This window comes from Rhinolophus hipposideros, assembly GCF_964194185.1.
Source record: "Rhinolophus hipposideros genome assembly, chromosome: 11".
Lineage (NCBI taxonomy): Eukaryota > Metazoa > Chordata > Mammalia > Chiroptera > Rhinolophidae > Rhinolophus > Rhinolophus hipposideros.
In genome coordinates this window covers 78,910,083-78,930,625 of record NC_138057.1, presented here as the reverse complement: position 1 = coordinate 78,930,625, position 20,543 = coordinate 78,910,083, and the positions used below count along the sequence as shown (strand labels likewise).

Genomic DNA, 20,543 nt, shown 5'->3' with positions numbered 1-20,543 from the left:
ACCAAAGGGATGGACAGTCAAGCCACAGTGCCCCCTGCCTCCTGCCGCTGCCCACAGCCCTTTTACCTTTAGTTATGCTGAGAGTGTTATCCCCACTGGCCACAAAATCATACAGTGCAACGAAAAGGTTGGGGTCATTTTCACTGGGACCAGCGAGAAGGTTTTCCTTGGAGTTCCAGCGAGCTGCTTCGCTCAGACCTTGGGGCTCAAAGTCAGATGCTACTGGCCTTTGGAGGGCTTCTGGAAGAGAAAGAGGGCAAGAGAAGAAATGGAAAGAATTGGGGAAAAAATTAATTGTATTCTCAGGAACAAAAAAGGGTAATATTTCCAACATTATACATTCCTAATTTATTTTGTTTCTTAATATCTGCACATACTACGTATTAGTAAAAAAGTGGTTAAAAAAATGGACTCTTCCAAATCTTGTGAAAAACACTAAGTATTTTCATTCCAAGGTGGTAACTGCTGTTCTCAAATAACTTAAGCTTTTTACATTCATTAATTCAAAATGAATTCAGTTAGAAATGGAAACAGCCCATCCTCATTCGTCTGCCACTGCTTATGTTATAATACGGAGGGTAAGTTTCTTCCTTTAAAACATTTTTAAATGTACTAAAGTTAACATATGCACACAATTTGAAAATCAAATAGTACAGAAGGGCTTATAATGAAAGGCAAACATTTTCTATCCCACGCTTCTCTACACCCAGAGACGACGGCTACTTTTTTGGGGGTCACTTCCATCTCTAAACATAAGCAGTATCACTATAACCTGGCTCCACCTCTCCCATCTCTCCTGTGCCATCCTCTACTGGTTACCTTTGTATTTTCAGTAACAGACCTACACCTCTATTTCTTGTTCCACCAGCTGGAGACAGTATCTCAACTATTTACTTCATAAGGATTTTAACAGCCTACCCTTGCTTCCAGCTTTCCTCACTCTACGCTCCTTCTCAAATATGGCTTTCTTTACATTTTCTTTTACTGGGCAAAAATTTATATGCTCCTATGCGGTAATAATACCATCTTTCATGTTTTGTGCATAGGTAGGTTCTAAAAGTTGAAAACTAATCAACATCTCTTTAGGAATATTAAACATGTAAGGAATGTGTGACTAACTATTGCTCACACTACAGGGTCATACAGTTCGTTATTTTCCCCTGAAATTTCTTGTCTTTCTTTTTTCTTGAATTACGCTCAAACTCGCTAGAATTTCCCCGTGATAATGACAAATATGCACAAGGGTTCTTTGAAACCAGCAAATCTACTCCAAGTAGATCTTAACAGTTGTAGGCTATTATGGGGTGAAATCTGAATACTCACTTAAGGAAACTACAACAAGAAATCAAACTTTTAAAAGGGGGGAAGAGAAAATTCTAATTTGAAAAGAATGGAAGGATCTACCACATGCTTAAGCCAAACCCAAATGGTAACAAAACAAAACTGTTTTAATTTTCTCTCTTTATGGATTTAGGACACCCAAACATCTTTTCTTGGGCAATAACACCCATTTCAGGGATGGGCCTACTTCTGTAGTATTCACTCAAAAACAGACAACCCACTGGAGGCACCTGAGATATCTGCAGGACTAAGCTAAACTTCCCGAAACATGACTGGAAAACTTTCAGAAATAGATCTTCTTTAAAATATCTCTTTGGGGGTGGCAGGATGGCTCAGTTGGTTAGAGCACGAGTTCTTAGCAACCGGGTTGCCAGTTCGATTCCCACATGGGCCAGTGGGCTGTGACCTCCACAACTAGACTGAAAAATACAGCAACTTGACATCCTGGAAAAACACACTGTGCCCCAATATTCCCTAATAATTAAAAAATATATATATCTCTTTGGAATAAACCAGAACATAAATAATGAAGGTCTTTTCATTCTAGTTTTTGTAGTACTGACTGGAGTGAACCTTCAGGAATTGTTTTTCTCGAAGAGTACATCCCAAACTATGTCATTATTATGCTTGGTAATTTCATCTTATGAGTCATGAGGGCAAAGATAAGTCAGTAAGGGTCCGGTAACACTATTTTCTAGAACGTGGAAAGGACTTAGTGAGGTATTAGGCCTGCTCTATGAGTACTGACACTGGCTCTGAAAGTATGTCTAGCGCCATCGTGATCAGGAATTGATTAACCAAAGAAAGACAATTAAGATGGGGAATTATCATGTTTGTATTAAACTATGTGCCCCACCCCCGACCCCGCCTGAATGTACACTGGTTTGCTACAGGATCCGGGGCTGTCCTTTTGAGTGTGGGTATGCAATGAAAGTTGGGGTCTTCTGTACGTCCTACCTGCGCTGCATCTAGTCACTTCCGGCTGTTTCCTGCAGTTGGAGGGAGAGTTCAGAGCCATTCTCTACGTAATCCAGTACAATTCCTTTCATCGTCTCTAGTTGCCTCACTCACGCCTGCTCCGTTAGCAATTTTTAAAGTTACCTGCCTTTCGTGAGTCTGTCTAAAGCATTCATTTTCATCTTCCTAGAAACAGTTCTCTTTTCACATTTGGATTTCGCATTAACCAAATAATTACAACAAATATATCTGAAATAAACAGATGTGGAAGGAAACACAACTGGCTCTTGATGTGGCTGTGATTCAGGCAGTGGGGGAGGGGAGGCCGTGTCCGTGTGCTGTGGCATGAACCATGTATGTTTTATGAAGGAAGCACAGCGCAGGTCAATTCAGCAAGTCAGTTTAGTGCAAGCAAGTCAAAAGAGCTGCGCTGTTGCATTGCAGTGAGTAAAATTATTAGGCAGAGGATTCTTGATACGAAAGAACTCTTGTATATCAAAAGAAAAAAGACAAATCCCTCCACTATGGAACAATGGACCAAAGCCATGAATAAGCAATTCACAGAAAATTTAAATTACCGTTGAACATGGAAAGTGTGTTAAGCGGCTAGTAATCAAAGAAATGCAAATTCTTCATCAAACTGGCAGGTATATTTTCTTGAGGCTAACCGTGTTAAGATTTCAATGAAATGGGCGCTTATACAATGCTAGTAGTTGGTGTAGAAACTGCTGTAACATTTTAGGAGGGCAACTGGGAATATGAACAGAGTTCTTTAAAAATTCCATAACTTTTGCTATTCCTCTAGGAATTTATCCCAAGGGATCCACACACTGATTCCAATATGCTGATTTTCAAATAACAGCACAGAAAAGTACAAAATATGGATCAATACAAGTTAGTTTGTGGTCCTATCCATAAAATAAAATACATTCATAAATCCATTCAAAATATTTTTGGAAAAAATATCTAAAGGCTTGGGAATACACTAACAATTCCCAATTTTATAAAAATTGAAAAAAGCCCAGAAGGAACTACACCAAAATGTGAACAGTAAGTGTGTTAATAATCCCATTAAAAGTAGTAAACTCAAGGCGGTGGGATGACAAACATTTGTATTTTTTTTTTTTTACTCTTTTCTCTATTTTGGCATATTTCTCGCAATGAATGTGGACTATTCTCATAATCAGAAAACAAGTACAAAAATAGAAAAACTGTTATAAATAGGAGCTAGTTGACGCTTATATAAGTGATAATCTAACATGAAAAAGTTCACTGGGGGAGAAGGGACTCTTCTCAGTTGTCCTGAAAAAGTATTTGCGTGTTTCCCTCTAGTGTCCCAACCTTGTGGCCGTGAGCATACGACTTTGGCAGACCAGGCCCACACAGGAAATTAAACCAAAGTCATGAATACAGAAATGCTTTTCTTCTCAAATGCCATTTGACCTCTTCTATCAAACGTTCTGCAGCATCTGGATTTGATCAAAGTTACATAATCAGGGGAAGTGGCCTGGAAAACACCTGGAATAGGCAGAGCACAAATCCTAGCCCAGGGGTGACCGTGGATTTAGCATACGGGTTAAAGAGGGGCTGTCCCTACCATGGAGACAGATGCTGGGAACTTCATGGGAAGGGACAAGGCCTCTGTCAGGAAGGGAAGGGCCTCCCACCACTTTTTGATTCAACAGGACGTCAGGAAATCCAAGGCAGTCTCTCAGTTTTCCTCTCCAGTTCTTGCTCCATTCCACAAATTAATGGCCAAAGCCCAAAGGGAAGTATTGCTCATGCATGCCTCTGGATCGAGACACTGAGTGTAGCCATAGTCCAACCCCAAACCCTTCCAGTGAATTCCCAATCCAGACTGATGTCAAAATTGACTCACAATGTATAAATGCCAAGTTCCTTGCTTCATTTCATAGTGAGCTATGCTCGTCAACCTTAAAAATGATCGCAGCTCCCAAGGCCAACGTTGCAGAATACACTTAAATCGTCCTTGCTTAACACATGAACTTTTTGCCACTCCCACTGTCAGGAGGTTAGACCCTTAAAGAAGCCCAAAGGCTTCATTAATAAAAGATGCCCCAAACAGCTCCCCTCTTCTGTTCCTCCAACGGACCTTTTGGCTAGTGTTAGGTCTTGGGAAAGAAATCTTAGCATCTGCCATTATTCTCGTGCGTGTGTGTGTGTGTGTGTACATATATATACATACATACATACATATACATGTATATTTAGTGAACATTTTCTGCAGCATCCTTTCTGAGTCATATTTTAAACATATTTAAGATTTGTATCTTCAAAAGTGCCTCTCGTCCCATTTAAACTGTTATTTCACCATCCCATTAACGAACATTACCAACAAAACTCAGGAAGTCATTCATTAGCCAGTAAAGCACCAAGAATGGAGACAGCTACAAAAACACTTCTGAGCCTCTAAAAAGCTATGGCTCCACCTATGAGAATATCAAACTGTTTGAAAATGCCACAAAATTCACTGGGCCCGTGTGTGATTAACTTATTTGGACAGTATTCTAAGAAAATGGCGTGGGTCTTTAAGGTACAACTTAAAGACCGTTTTATACAAAATAATCCTTTCTTAGAGTTGTGAGTCACTGATCAAAAATGTTTACAGAAGATTCTCAGATCCGGTCTATCTGGTCTAGACTTCCAGTGGCGGCTGCTGAGGCTGCACCCGCCACCGGCAACAGGAAGAGAAGGAAAGCGCTCAGGAACTCCAGGGGCTGGCGGCTCTTCACCTTCCAGAGGGAGAGGAGACTCACATCTAGGAAAAACACCCCTGGGAAGCTTCCCACCTTCCCGCCTACGCTGTGCCCAAGGTCACGGCTCCCTCTGGAGCGCCCTCTTCAGTCCTGACTGGCCACACTGTGGGCATTTGATGCCCACCATTTCTGGGTGGGGGAAGTGAGAGGGCATGGGGCATCAGACGTGATAAAGCTTCCCTTTACTTTTGCTCACATTCAATTATTTAAATCCATGTTGGTTTAGTCTTATTTCCTTTGTGGGCCCTTCACCGTTATCCTCTAGTTCAAGGAATCTGTGATTTAAACATCTATAAAACAGACCCTTCAAAAAAGAGGGAAGGTTTCGTGTTTTATTTCCTACTCTGTTCCAACTGATGAGATCATGCTCAGACTATTCTCAAGTCAGTTTGTAACGGTCTCATACAACATTTTATAATGTGAGCTTAGAGAAAAAGTATTATTTCCCACAATTTGAACTTGATGAAAGTCATTTTATATACATTCTACATGGTCCTTTATTTTGTAATTTACACCCTCACCGGAGCAATTCAAATGATTTAAAAAACAAGTTTAGCTAAATACAGCGTCAGCATTAACTCCACACTATGAACAAAATTTTCCCAGCACCCCAAAACACTGTGTGAGCTTCTGGGGAGCAGGGGTAGGGCAAGGTGATAACGATGCAAGGAATCATGACATGGCCCCTGTTCCTCATGGGAGAACCACAGTTATTGAACATTTACATGGCCTCAAAGCAAAAGTCAAATCGAAGACAAGCACAGCCCCGTGGGTTAATTTATAAGAAAGTCAAGGTTCAGGAGTAACGAGGGGCCAGCTCACTGGGACTAGGAAGGAGACCCCCCTGAACAAGACCGGGCTCATCGGGGAAGCAGGACTCAGGGATCCAAGGCCCACGTGACCCACCAGGGCCACTAAGGAAGGGGGTCTTCATCTGTGCTGAGCCGTGGACCCTCTGGTGATGCCTGGAGACTCCTCAGAATAAAGGCTGTAAATGCATAAATACGAAGGATTGCAAAGGAAAAGAGCTGCACTGACACAGTCTTCAACACATTTTTTAAACTTTGTGATACAGGGCTGCTTTAATACATTCGGTATATGCTGTCTTATTAACATATTATATAACAAGATCCAGTGGTAACTGCTGTCATTTCCAAGTAGGGATGAGTGTATGTAAGGAATAATCAAAACTGCTACATATGAAAATATCTGATTTCTCCTGGTGACGAAGTACTGCTAAGATTACTGTGGCTGTTACCTACGTTCTTTAAAAAATGAAATACCAATTTTCAGTTAGAGGTTAGTGAAATAAAGTTTTAGTATTTCCCTATCCAAGGAACACGGACCCGTGACTTCTGTCCCGGCCCCCAACGACTCCTGTGCTACAGGGCCGGTTCATGGTTCAGTACCACCAGGAATCTCATGGGGAGAGGCCTAGAAAGGAGGCTACTATAAATCAGTGAGAAGTCCAAATCTTGACATTTTCTTTTTTAAATACTGCTAGTTTATTACATTACAGGCATTAAGTTAAATAGGTTTCGAGAGAAACCTCCTTTAAAAAAAAAAAAGGTTAAAAAAAAAGTCATTTACATTAGCCCAAGGTTTAAAATACTTCCCCCGGAATCTTTTTACATTACAATGTTTCTAGATAGGCAATTTTAGAAAACAAAATTCTCCACCTCTGAACCTATCAGCAGTCCAAATAGTAACCTTTCTGAAGATACCCAGCCGCTGTTCTCCTCCCTCTACCAAAACGCAAAAAAGTAAAAGGAATTTTGTATCACCTACTAAGCTTGCAAAGCAGCCTACAATGATTGAAAATGGAGTAAAAAGACCCACATAAAATGAGAACCCACCATTTTCGAGCTCCTCTGAACACCTGTCATTCACGCCTCCTCTCCCCCCCCATCCCATTAAGTCACACCCACATCTTGGCCACTTTTCCTCCTAAATCTCTCTGCTCAGTCCTGTCCTTTCCGTGCCCCACCACCCTGGACTGCTTCCCCCTCTGAACTTACCCTCCTTCACTCCACCTCCATCACGGCAGCAGAGGGGTCTTTCTAAAATGCAAATCTGACCAAGTCACTCTCTTGTTCAAATCCCATCTAGGTGGCTGCTGGCTAAGAGGCAGAAGAGGCAGCTTGGGAGGTGGCCCTGCCTGTCAATCATCAGTCCTACTTACTAGCAGTGGCACCTCTGGCAACATGAGGACCACGAGCCTTGCAGCAGACCCTCAGAAACTGCTTGGGCTTGTTATTCATGCCGCCACTTCAGAAGTCCGAGCTCCTGAAGCAGACACACAAGGCCCTGCAGGGTCTGGGCTGGGACCGTCTTCTCCCAGGGCCCCCGCCTTTTCACTCCAGCCCCCCAAACGCCTTGCAGATTCCCCTGTGCAAACCCAGCTGCAGTCTCACCTGTAATTGGCATGGGCCATTTACTCTCCCCGGACGCCATCCTCCTGACCTCGCTACCCCCTCAGTACACCTCTGACTGGTCCTTCCTCCTCCCCACTGCCTCCCCCCAACTGACTACCCCGCTACGCCTCGTCTGGGTACTTAGTGTCTGTTTGTACGACCGCCCTGTGCCAAGTGGTACGGAATCTGTTCACGCTCCCCTGCAGTACCATAAGCCTGGGGTCCGGGGTGCACGAGCCTTGTTCAGATCCGAGCCCACCTCGTCTGGAAGGTGATCGTTTCTGAGCCTCAGTGTCAGGCTGCTGGAGGGCCAAAGGCACCCTGCATGCTGTGCATGAGTGTCAGGTGTGATACCTGGCCCTAGGGCACCACAGGCAATTACTTCTTCTCTTCTTGTTTCCACAATGAGGTAAACGCCTTAGAGGCAGAGACCAAGGTTCAAGCCCGTCTTCAGCACCTGCCTGGTGTAATGCAGGCCATACAGCACGGCCCCATGTTCACTAAATGAACTTCTATGGAGAACACCTTGCATTTGTCTGTCTTCAGCAACAAGGTAAAACGTAAGTCATGACTCAGGACTGCACCTCAATTACCTGCTAGCCGAGAACGGCAGAAATGACAGGAAAGATGAAAAGCAAACGCAACCGGGAAAACCTTTATGAAGGTCTAGGAAATGCTAACATTTTTTTAATGGAATGCAAACCAAGGCCAAGGTCCTTAAAACAAGGTGTAACATAGAAGTACGTTTCTCTGCGCTTTCAAAAGAAACAGGATTTGTTCGCCGCCTGACAGGCAGGCAGCATGGTGAGAGCTCCACGCCTCCCTACACTTTCTGTCTGTGGGGGAGAAAAGGTTTCGTGAGTCCCTGCACGGTCCAGAGTCAAACTCCACAGTGAGCGTGCTAACCAGAAAAGCATTTTTCTTCTGTCACAGGCCATTTGCAACAGACGAAAGCCTTCCCCTCTGCCTGCCAGGCCCAGGATGGTTTGAAAGCATGCGTTTCACATATCCTGTTTTCCTTTAAAGCGTCATCAAGGACTCCTGGGTCAGTTTATAGACCCGTCACTGGAGTAAAGGGGCAACCCAATAGCAGCCAATTTCCCCAGGATGTCTCTTTAGCTGTTATTATTTCTATGGCTAACTTGAGTAACTGAAATGACCAAGAGAAGGTATTTTGGCTCCAAAAGGCAACGGCTAATTCTATTCCTGGCCTGTCTTTAGATTCCATTTTGAGGTACTCAATGTGCAATGCTATTAGCTACATGTGAGGACTGGTAAAATCGATAAGGATTAGGTCTCTAAAGAGAATTTAAGAGTAATGAGGTGAACATTTATGCATCTCAATGTGACAGGATAATAGCTAATATTTATTGATCCCTTACTGAGCGCCAGACTCGTGCTATGTACTTGATCTGCACTAAATTCCCACAACCCATTACGGGGCACTACCATCCTGCCTTTGACGGCAGGAAATGGAAGCAGAGAGCTGAAGTTCCGCCTCTGCCTCTGCCTCCACTTACCCACCCGTCAGCTGCCTGTCCTCCTGCATTCCTCTCTGCCTGTCCTTGCTCTTTTACTTTCTCTCCTCTGTCCCTGTCTGCCTTCCCTCTCATCTTGTTTTCTCTTTCCTGTCTCATGTCTTTTTGTCTTTGTTTCCCAGTCTGTCTGTATCTCCCCCTTTGGCTCCATCTCCCTTTCCTCCCTCTAATCCCACCTGTTTGTCTCCCTCATCTGTCTGTTTGTCTGTCCTCCCTATCACCACCACCCAACACAGAGACTATAACAAAGTCCTGATGGCGTGGATTAAGAAAGGAGGATTTGAAAACAAACTTTGGAGAACAACTCTCATCATCTGAGGACAAAGTGAGGCTCCCAAAAGTCAGTAAGTAGCAAAGCTGTTCTTCCAAATGGCTTTGGAACTGTAACTTCACTAGGCAGGAAAACAAGATTGGTCATAGCTGATAATTCTTAAAGCTGGGTGATGAGTACAAGGGAGTCCATTATGCTGTTTGTTTTGTTAATGGGTTTAACATTTTCCGTTAAAAAAAGCTAACTTAAGAATTTTATAAAACGTTGTGTTTAATTATAACCCATCATTACAGAGAAAAAGTTAAATTCTTCCAATGTCCCATTTGATCTTTGGTTCTTATTGTATATTTTCCCCCAGTTTTATTGAGATATAATTGACATATAACATTGTATAAGTTTATGGCATACAACATACTAATTTGATATATGTACATAATGCAAAATGATTTTACCACGAGAAATTAACATCCATCACCACACGTAGTTACAATTTTTTTCTTGTGAGGAGAACCTTTAAGATCTACTCTCTTTGTAACTTTCAAATACACAATACAGTACTGTTAACTATACTCCTGTTGTACAATATTGTTATATATCTTAAAGACTTATCCATCAATAATTTTTCCTGTTTCTATTTCAGATCAGTGATTATACTGGCAAAATTACATCTTGTTTTTACAACAAGGTAATAAGCAGTATGAAATTTTCAGTTTTTACATGTTTGGAGCTGTGGGAATCCTGCCTCTGGAGAAAAGAAATAAGATGCCAACTATGGGATTTTTTTTTTCTTCCACAATTAAAATAGTCACCATGGGAATAAGAGGGTCAGAAGAAGGGAAGATACTTCTCCTTAAAACCAAAGACAGGAAATATTAATTATATACACCAAAACAAACTTGGAAACAAATTATTTTGTTAACAACACAAAATAGGGGTGGGTTCAGCTCAATTCTGTATCATCACTTCAGCCACAGAGAAATGGGCAATGCCAACATTTTAGACTGCCAAATGTTTGTTTAAAATAACAACAGCTAACATCTTGCTCTGTGCTTTTAAACAATTTAAATGAAATCTCTCCTGTGACTCTCCCCACTCAACAAGGCAGGGACTACCCGTGAGCCTAATTTGAGAAAGGCGGACACGGAGGCTCAGAAAGCGAGCAACGTGCCCGGTCAGTGGGCAGCACGGACAGCACCTGGGTCCAGACTGGCCTGCTCCAGAGCTGTGTGCCTCACATGAGAATGGCACCTTAGCAATACCCTCGCCATAAAACTCTCTGGACTTTAGGACGTCTCAAAGGGACCCCATGTCGGTATACATACATACATTTAGCACTTGATTCATTTCAAAACTTTCACTTGCATCATCTCATAAATCCTCAAAAAAGTCTGCTACGGTGGGCTGGCCAGAGACTGCCTGTTCTGTCTCACAGGTAAGGGAACAGAAAAGCTGAGCGAAGTCAGACCACAAGCAGGATCTCCTGACTCTAAATTCAGAAGTACTCCAACCAAAGTGAACGGAGTTCCTTTTCCTTCCTCCTCTTCTCCGAAAGCCTCACGGCTGGTACGAGAACTGAGGCTGCCCTCTGAGGCCTGTCATATCATAAATATCCAACAATGCTAACACTGCCACGTGGGAAGGACTGATAGGCTTTCTACTAGGCTACAGAAGAGCCTCAGATTTTCTTTGTCACTAAACAGGAGAACTATTTGATGACCTCAGGAAAGATTATTGAGAAAGGGAGCACAAGCTTCTCCAAAGCACAAGTTCTTAAAGGGTATCTGTGAGACTGGTACCGCATGAAGTACTCACCAGAAAGTTAACTGCTGAAAAGAAGCGTTTAAAAGGGGCCCTGAAAATAAAATTTGAAGTTCAAGAAGAGTTCACTTCACAGACATTAGTTTTTGATTCCATAGTACAGAACTTACAAGCCCATGTACAATATTCATGTACAATGTAGGCAAATACAAACATATGAACAAATAAAAGTGGAAATAAATGAATTCAAATGACTAAGCTTCATGTTTCCTTTCACATTTCTAGGGGAAAGAAATAATCGGAAAATTCAGAGTGTGGAGTAGACCGAAGATTGTAAAGCTAAATGTGGTCATGGGGAATAGAATACTGCTATAAATATACATTTTCACAAAGTTGAAGCCCAAAATTCAAATGCTAGAAATGCTTATATATGCATAAAATATTTCTAGAAGGACTCACAAGAAACCCCTAAGTGCTTCTGGGGAGGGAAACTAGACAGGAGACTTTTCACTAAGTACCCTTTTAGAATTTTATCATGTACAGGTATTTTAATATATATTAAAAAAAATTAATTCTACACCTAAAGGTAGTCATTTTTACCAGTATTAGGTTTCCAGAAGAGAAAGAAAGACTACCCTCATTTCAGGCATTAGTGTTTCTGAAGATACCATTTCAACATTCACAGCGAGTTCTAAAGGAGATAAACAGTCCTGGTCCACAGAGCATATAGAGTGGCTACGACCCGGCCGTTTGGAGCCAGACAGCAGGGGTTCAAATCCCAGCACCCTCACTTGCTAGCTGTTACCTCAGACAAGTTTCCTCATCTGTAAAATGGAAACCACAGGGCCATCCTGAGAAGTAAGCAAATGAAATCACAGAATGCTGAAACAGTGTGTGGCACACAGTAAGCATTTAATAACTGCTTTGACAACCAGGCCTGAGTAGCAAGTAGCAGCATGGTCACAGTTGCATTAAAACTGAACTTTCGATAGAATGGAAAACTTGACCATATTTAATTCTCTCCATGACCTGTGATGACTGGGCCCCAGTGGGTGTCAATAAACACTGATTGATTGAGTTAGGATGTCAGTAGAAACCGAAAGGCTGGATTACTTAGCCAGATGTTGGCAACGGTTTTTCCTAAGAGACTAACAGCACATTCACTCTTTAAGAAACGATCAGAGGTTTGTTTAATTCTCTGAACTACAAAACAATAATTTCATTGACTTTCTCCAATTAAATACAACAACAAAATAAGGAAAACTCAGTAATAAAGAATTCCTACAGTGATACCTTCCTACGTGAAGCTGTAACCCAAGGCCGTCAGCTGTACTAGAATTTTATTTTTTTGAGACTTGAGAAATAAGACACTTTACAATTTTCCCCAAAAAACAATAATTACACCAGACAGGTAGGCACTCAATCTTCCCACCAGGAAAACAGAACAATGTCACAGCTTTGTGACATCGGAGGAAACCTACACTTTCCTCCAGCTCTGCAGTTACAAAAGTCCATTCATCTACTGGCCTTCGCATCCATCTGCAAAATGGAGATGATAATGCCTGACAGTAACTCGTTACAGATGTAAGTGAGAATGTGTTCAGAATTCTGAGCAACTTGGAAAACAAGCCACGTATTAACTGAAGATGATTTTGGCTGCTCAGATGCCAACTTTTAGGGGACAGATAAGCCAACTCCTCCCTCCAAATGCCCACTCGGTCTGATGAGACTTCTCTGAGACCCCTAATCCCAGAGACGGAAAGGGATTGATGTCCACACGTGGTGGCAAGAAGGACAAACAGGTTTCACCAGTAACACTGGTGTTCGAGCTGCACATGTGACTCCAGGCAGGCCCTCAAGTCAAAAAGTTGGAAAGAAAAGTAGTTTAGACAATTAATGAAACCTGTTTATTTCTCCCTCGTTTTAAAAAGAAAAATATTACAATTTCATGGCACTGTAGCAGAAATCCTTACTCTAAAATGAGCTTTACATTTCTATTCCTACATTTCCAGTCCTAATGAAAATGATGGAGAAATGCAAGCATGATTACATCTCTTAATTACGATTAGCCTTCCCTGCTGAAAGCAATAGCCTGGGATGACCAGTCCCCGAATCAGATCAATTTCAGATCTTGAAATTTCAGCTGTCACCTTACTAGGAAAGAAAATGGAAGACAAATAACAGGAAAGGGGGAAATGGGATTAGATAAGAAAAAAAGAAAGTAGGATGGAAACAAGAAAGAAGTGAAATGCTCTGAGCTTTATTGAAGAAACCTAACATGAGGGTGCCCCCCACCCCCACCACTCTGTACTCATTCAAAAGCCTTCTTAAAATCTGGGGTAATTTCTCTTTTCTCCCCCTTAAAGAGAGCAAATGTCTAAGCGCTCTTCCTGGTCTGTAGGTACGTTGAGGGTGGGGTGGGGATGGGGGAATGGCAAGATCCCTTGAATTTCTGTACCCATAAATGGTAGAGCCGTGTTCCCTTTGTACACGATACTTAATGAAGATCATGTTTCACGAACACGGTCGACCTTTTTGACACGTAATTCCCGCTTAGCGGACGACATTCCCCCCGTGGGCTCTCACGGGCCGCTCAGGCCTGCAGAGTTTGCTTTCTCAGACTTTCTCCGGCAGAGCCCCGCCGCCGGGCCCTCCGGGGTTAGTGCGCTGGCTTCGGAGCCCCGCACCCGCCCGCAGCGTCCAGGAGCGGCCGAGAGGAAGAAAGAAAGAAAACGAGAGAGGGGGGGAGGGGGAGAGGGAGGGGGAGGGGGAGAGGGAGGGGGAGGGCGGGGTGGGAGGGAGCGGGGGCAGCGCGCGCGGGCGGGCGGGCGCGCGAGGCCTAGGAAGGCCCGGCCGGTGGCCGCGCGGCCGCCCCGACCCACCCCCGGCGCCGCGGCGGCGCTTACCTTCCAGGTAGCAGCTGGAGGACGACGAGAGCCCCTTCTTCGATTTGCAGCCCACCAACTTCAAGCAGATCTCCAACATTTTCGCGTGCCAGCGGCGTGGGGGACGGCGCCCCCTCTCCTCCGCCGCGCGGCTCAGGCCCGGCTCGCCCCGCTGGCCCCGCGCGCCCTCCCGGGCCCCCGCGGCCCCGCCATGCGGCCTCCCCGCCGCCCGCGCGTCCGCCCAGGGCCGCGGCCGCGTCTCCGCTCGGCTCCGGACGCGCCTCTTAACAAAGGGCCCCGAGCCCCGGCCCGCGAGGCCCGCCCCCACCGCCTTAACCCCCTCCGCGCCGCGCCCGGACCCCCTCCCGGCGTTCGCCAGGCCCAGGCCGGCCCTAGACCGTTACCGCGGTCCCAAACCCATCTGGGGCCAACTTCTAAGGCAACAGGAGGTTTGCTTGTAAGCACAGCACTTAGTGGTTCGCAACGTTAAGAAGTGCGGTCCTAACACCCCAAGAAAGACCCCGGCTGCCGGAGAGCGCAGGTGCTCGCACCGCTTCGGAAACCTCAGGCGTCTCTTCCGCTGCCTGAGCCGCCCCCAACCTGCACGGCTGAGGGCCCAGTTCCACCGTACGCGGCCCCTGGCAAAGCCTAGGTCCCCAGCACGCTGGTGAATAATGCAGATTCCTCTGGAATGACCAATATTGGCTTCATTTACATTAAGTGAGCTTACTATGATTAAGGCTAACTCAATGGGCGTCTAAGGAATGAATAATCAAACAGCTGGAACCCACATGACAGCTACACAAGTATGTGACACATTTGTCAAATCCTACACTGAGGCTAGGAGGCGGTTGGAAAAAAGAGCTCTGCGAGTTCACATTCAAACATAACTTCTGATTATATGTAAAGGGAATGGAGTCTCCACCAATGAGAACTCGTCAAGAGGCAAAGCCCACATCCCTTCTTTGCCTCATTTCCTTCAAGAAAGAACTTTTGTCCTTGTTTGGCAAGTGTCATGGGGCACCATTGTTTAAAGACCATTTCGTTCCTGTGTTGGGCTCCAACCTTTTCAGAACTGGTTAGCACTGATAAAGACAGTGTCATCGCCTATTATAAAATAGCCATCACAAGAATGTCTTACTTGGCACAAGACCAGGAATCCAGATCAGTGGGAAACAACAGGGACCCCAATCATACCAAATAATTTAATGACAATCAGATAAATGTCAATAACAACAGGAAAAGAAATTTAATAACAGTGTCAGATAACTAAACTGCAACAGGCAAAATAAGCCCTAAGTCTACATCTTAGAGCATACGAATGATAAGAGCTGACATGTACTGAGAGCTCACCATGTGTCAGACTTGTGAGAAGCACGGTCCATCCATTACCACACTGCGTTTGCCCAATGATCCTGTAAGCAACACAGGTTTTTCTGATTCTCCAGGTAAAAACCTGAAGCTCAGAGAAGCACCTTGCCAAAGGTCCTACAGCTGGAAGAAACAGGCAGAGCTGGACTCAACCCAGGTCTGCCTGGATCCAAGAATCGAGCTCCTGACCAGTGGACTGGTTACACCCGTGCAGCCAAGAATAAATTACAAGTAGATTAAAGCTTTGATATCTGTATCTTTGGTTAAATAACTAAGGTTGTCAACTGAGGTTTCAGAGGAAGCCTTGCTAAAGAGATCCTATCTACGGTCATCAGCCAGGAGACAAAGCAGGGCTCATTTGTTTTACTTTCCAGCCTAACCAGTAACGACCAAAACATGAGCATCTTCAGTGCACCAGGAATAGCTAAGTAAGATCTTCATTTAGGTCTGCCAAAAATAACACATACAAATTCAAGATTGGACTGGATGTGACTAGTGTATATCACAGGGGTTCTCAGCGAGGGTGTCATTAACTTCCCAGCAGTGCCCTGCCAAATTCTGATCAATGTACCACATGTGTTTTCCCTGCACGGGAGTGGACCTCCAGTTAGCGCTGTGGTACCAGGTCACCTCAGGAGCACCTGCGAGTCAGGGAAGCCCACAGGTCCTGTCACCTTGAGACACAGGGTCGCCAGATGACAAGTGCAGTGACGGGATGGTGTCTAGATCCCAGAGACACTGTGGTCCCCTAGACAGCCTACAGGTAATGACTGCTGACTTGTTCACGTTGCCTTGAACCTTTCATCCTGCAAGTGTAAAGCCAAAAATAACATTCCAAAGGGAGCCACCGGTACAAACAAGCTGAAGAATACAATATCTTTAGTGGTTTAGGTGCCATTTTGGAAAGTTCCAGGGCTTTGGACCAGACCACAATAAAGTCTGACACTGTACGGCATTTCCGATTTAAAGTCTGTAGTGGGCCCCTGGTCCACCTGCCCCTGCCTCATACTGGTGGCACCCTTTTGGATGTTATTTTTGGCTTTACACTTGCAGGATGAAAGGTTCAGGGCAACATGAACAAGTCAGCAGGGCTATATTCAAATTAGCAACTTAATGCCAAGATTATACATTAATGGGCTTGTCTTCAATTCTAACCAAATCCTTGAATACTATCAGTTAGTTAATATAGACCCAGATATTTGTTTGCATGTACTGTACTTTACATTGGGATGTACATTTATTTTAAAGAGCTAATGATTAAAAAAAAAAAAGCTAATGATTGTTACTAATATTCTGCTCTTGGGTCTAAAATGACCTTATCCTCTTTTATAAACTGCGTCCAAATCTTTTAAACATTAGTTATAAAACCATGCATCAACAGGTCTGGCAAAACACTCCGAATTAGCAGGAACGAATACTGAAAATATCCCCAAACTGTACACTACCAGACCTGGCCTGTTCTTTCCAGATCCAGTTTTGATGCTTTTGAAACTCACTTGCAAGATAAAAAAGACATTCTGTTTCAAGCTAATAAAGGAAAGCCTCAATCTTCTTACTAGAGTGAAGAAAGGCCCAAGAAGGATTTCCTCTACACGACTTTATGAAGGCTCAAAAGCATTAACCTAAAAAAGAAAAGAAAGAAAGAAGACTGTGCAGTGTGTAACTTGTCAAGTTGCATTCAGTTTGGGAAAGGAATAGACTTTTATTGTGCACCTAACAGGTGCCAGACACAAGCCTCACAACAATCCTTTGAATGTTGTGTAGTTTAATTCCATTTCACAGGTAAGGAAACTGGGGTGAGGGGGTAGGGAAGACTAAGTATTCCTGTCCAATTTCACGTAGCTAGGCAGTAGGGCCAAGTCCTTGAACTTTCCAAAATGGCACATCATTTGCAATTTAAATGAAAGGTGGATAATATGAGCGAAGCTAGAGGATGAAATGAAAAATTGTAACTGTTGGAAAAATATGTCTTAAAACAATTCTGGGAATTAAAACTATTTAAGAATATTTTAAAATTTATCGGGCGGCTGGTTGGTTCAGTGGTTAGAGCATGGTGCTCATAACACCAAGATCGCTGGTTCAAGTCCCACATGGGCCAGCGAGCTGCGCCCCCCACAACTAGATTGAAGACAACGACTTGACATGAAGCTGATGGGTCCTGGAAAAACACACTGTTTCCCAATATCCCCTAATTTTTTAAAAAAAAAAAACGTGTGTGTGTATTTATATATATATATATATATATATATATATATATATATATATATATATATATATATATATATAATAGAATATTAAGAAAGAATAAAGGTCCTCAATTAACGTGACCTGAGCTGTTTCTAAAAGTGTGGTCCAGAAAAACCTATTTTGAATCACCTGTGGTGCTTGCTTAAAATGCAGACTTCTTGCTCTGCATTCCAGACCTCCAGAAGCAGAATATGTGGAATGGACTGTATCTTATTAACAAGTTCCCCAGATGATCTGTGTGCTTACTTAGGTTCGAAAACCACTGTTTTGGGAAAGGGAGGAGCTGCTTCTTTTTTTCCCTGGGAATAGGACAAACAGGAATAGATATTTCCAAAATTTATTCACTTGAAAGCAGTTTTTGAATTTAGGTTGGTGCAAAAGTAATAGCGGTTAAAAGGTTAAAAATAATTGCAAAAACCGCAATTACTTTTGCACCAACCTAATATAACTCTAGAACAAGTTACCAAAAGGGGACTCTTCCCTGAAGATTTTAGGATAAAGATTGAATTTTTTTTTAAAGTTTGGAGTTCAGTCCTATGTTAAAAAGGTGGGGGAGGGGGCCCACCCCCCTCCCAGAAGTGGGTGGAGGGAAGGGGGAAGGAGGTAGGATGTTCAAGCTCAGCCTGGGAGCAGCAGGGAGGGGTGGGAGGGCAGGCAGGGAGGTGAATCTGTGGAGCCTGGTCTGAGATCCCCCAGGACCAGATGATCCCCGATCTCACTGACCCCTTCACTGCTTCCAGCCCAGCAGCCCAGCCAGTAACTTTAGGAGAAAAGGACAATGCACATGCACATGCCCCAAAGCCCACTTCCTCTGATTCTGCGCACCGCTCGGAGAGCCTGCAAGGTCCTCCAGCTCCCTGGGTCCCCTCGTGTCCAGCTGAAGGAGAATGCGGCTTGGATGATCACACATCATCGATCACACGCACGTTTGCCACTATTGGATAAGGACACACATGCACCTTCACGTCTCACACGTTTTCAGAGCTAGCACGACTTACAAGGTCAAGTGTCGCAAAGGCCTGGTGACTCTGGACTAGGCAAACAAGGGACCAGGGGAAGGCAGAGCAGCAGAGGCTGAATAAGCTATGACGTCACGCAGCCCAGCTCTGAGTCTCAGATTTGCCATTCACTGTGGTGGGTTGGGCAAGTCACTTTACTTCTCTGAGCCTCAGTTTTCTCATCTGTAAAATTGGGGGGGGGGCGCGTAAGAGAAGCTATCTCACAGGGTTATGAAGATTAGAAATAATGTATGAAAGGTGCTCGATAAACAGTAGCTACTGTTATTTCCAAAAGAGGACTCTTACTATATCAGGTGACGGTCTGCCTGTATTCCCGCCTAAGTCTTAACGAGACTGAATCAAAAGTTAAAATTAACAAATGTGATATGTGAAAATGATTCAGAGAAAAACAGTCTGAGGGAGTGAAAGCAGTCTGGAGGTTTTCCAAGGGACAAGGAAATCAATTCATTTTATTAAGGGAAAGAAACACTAGCTATGGGATAAGAGTAGCAACTAAGATTGAAACGTCACAGAGCCCGACTTTTCACCCTAAAGCCAAAGTTTCACAACCACGCTTTGTGGCAAAACACATGCTCCTCACCCCACATCTTTAATGAGAGCCAATTTCAGGCCCAGGACATGGCCTAAGTGCAGGCCACACGTAGGACTGTCTTTCAGATGACACTGATTATTTGTTAGTCCCTTTGCTATTCCCAGGGCTACAGTTCTCACTGAACTAACTGCCTTAGAGTAAATCCACTTTCTAGAAAATCTTATTGTGGTAAGACTATTCTATTTTTATAATTAATAAGTCAAGCAGAACTATTAAACAATAATTTTTCTCCAAGAGGATACTAATATTATTTGTATGCCTATTTTATTTTGTATTAATTATTTTTTATTAACAATCAAAGTAACGTATACACATGGTTAAAAATCAAGTCGTACCAAAAGTCTTGTAATAAAAACAGCAGGCCCTTACTCCGTCCCCCAGTCTATTTCCCCAGGGGCAGCTTCCTTCAGATTTCTAACTAATATTCACATATTGTGTTTCTGGATTCATCAGCTTTTCACATTATATATCAACTTACTGTAGTATTATTAGACTATCACCATCCCCAACCTCCCAAAACAGTAAAATCACAATTTTGGTTAAATCAATAGAGTTTACATTACTATGATACAAATAGTCTTCACTGCACTACCAATAATATACTATGAATGTTTCCTTTATTACATAACTTTGTTTATCCTGCAGATATTAATTGTCCTGATTGTTTTCATTTGATTAGTCTTCTGTATACCTATTACTATTTTCACTCCAAATATTTAAAAGATCTGTCAAACACTTAGTGGTATTTTTTCCAAATACTAAAACACTTAAAATACTCTCTGTTTTATTTATTGACTTATACCCTCATTTTGCTGGATTTCATTGTCCAGTAGCTTCCTGGGGGTTGGGAGTAGGTGCATCTAAAAAATGCCTTTCTTCTAGTCTACTCTGACAGTTTGGCTGGGTATAGAATTCTATGTTGAAAATAATTTTCCCCACTTAATTTTGAAGGCATTTCTTCACTACCTTCTAGTTTCCAGTATTTAGAAATGCAGTTCTATATGATTCCTAATCTTTTGATGACCTGCTTTTCTCTTTGGAAGCTTTTAGGATCTTCTAATATTCTTGGTGCTGAAATTTCACAATATGTCTTGAAATAAGTCTTTCTTCATATATTAATAGTATTATGCTGGGCACTCAGGGAGCCAATCCAATTCAAAGATTTAAGTTGTTTAGCTCTAGAAAACACTTCACTAAGCTCTGAAATTTTTCCTAATACTTATTGTCTCCTAAATTCTCCTCCACTTTCTTTCTGTTCTCTCTTTTTGGAATTCCTACCAGATAATTACTGAAGCCTCGGGACTGAGCTTCTAATTTTCTTACCTGTTCTCTCTTACTGTCCATGCCTTTGTCTTTATATTCTGCTTTCTGAG

The 20,543-nt window shown here is 43.2% G+C and overlaps 1 protein-coding gene across 2 annotated transcripts in view; it reads right to left on the bottom strand.

Annotated features, from left to right (window-relative positions):
- Nucleotides 1-20,543, bottom strand: part of ABL1 (ABL proto-oncogene 1, non-receptor tyrosine kinase) — a 118,094-nt gene that overhangs the window by 29,005 nt on the left and 68,546 nt on the right. Inside the window, exons 1-2 of one of the 2 annotated variants that reach the window (XM_081066327.1) lie at nt 13,963-14,128; nt 67-240 (exon numbers count right to left, since the gene is read on the bottom strand). In XM_081066327.1, coding sequence (XP_080922453.1) covers nt 67-240; nt 13,963-14,041 — 253 coding nt within the window. In that variant the 5' untranslated portion in view covers nt 14,042-14,128. Of the gene's footprint in view, nt 1-66; nt 241-13,962; nt 14,129-20,543 lie in introns of those variants that run through there. The other variant, XM_081066326.1, reaches the window with a different exon arrangement.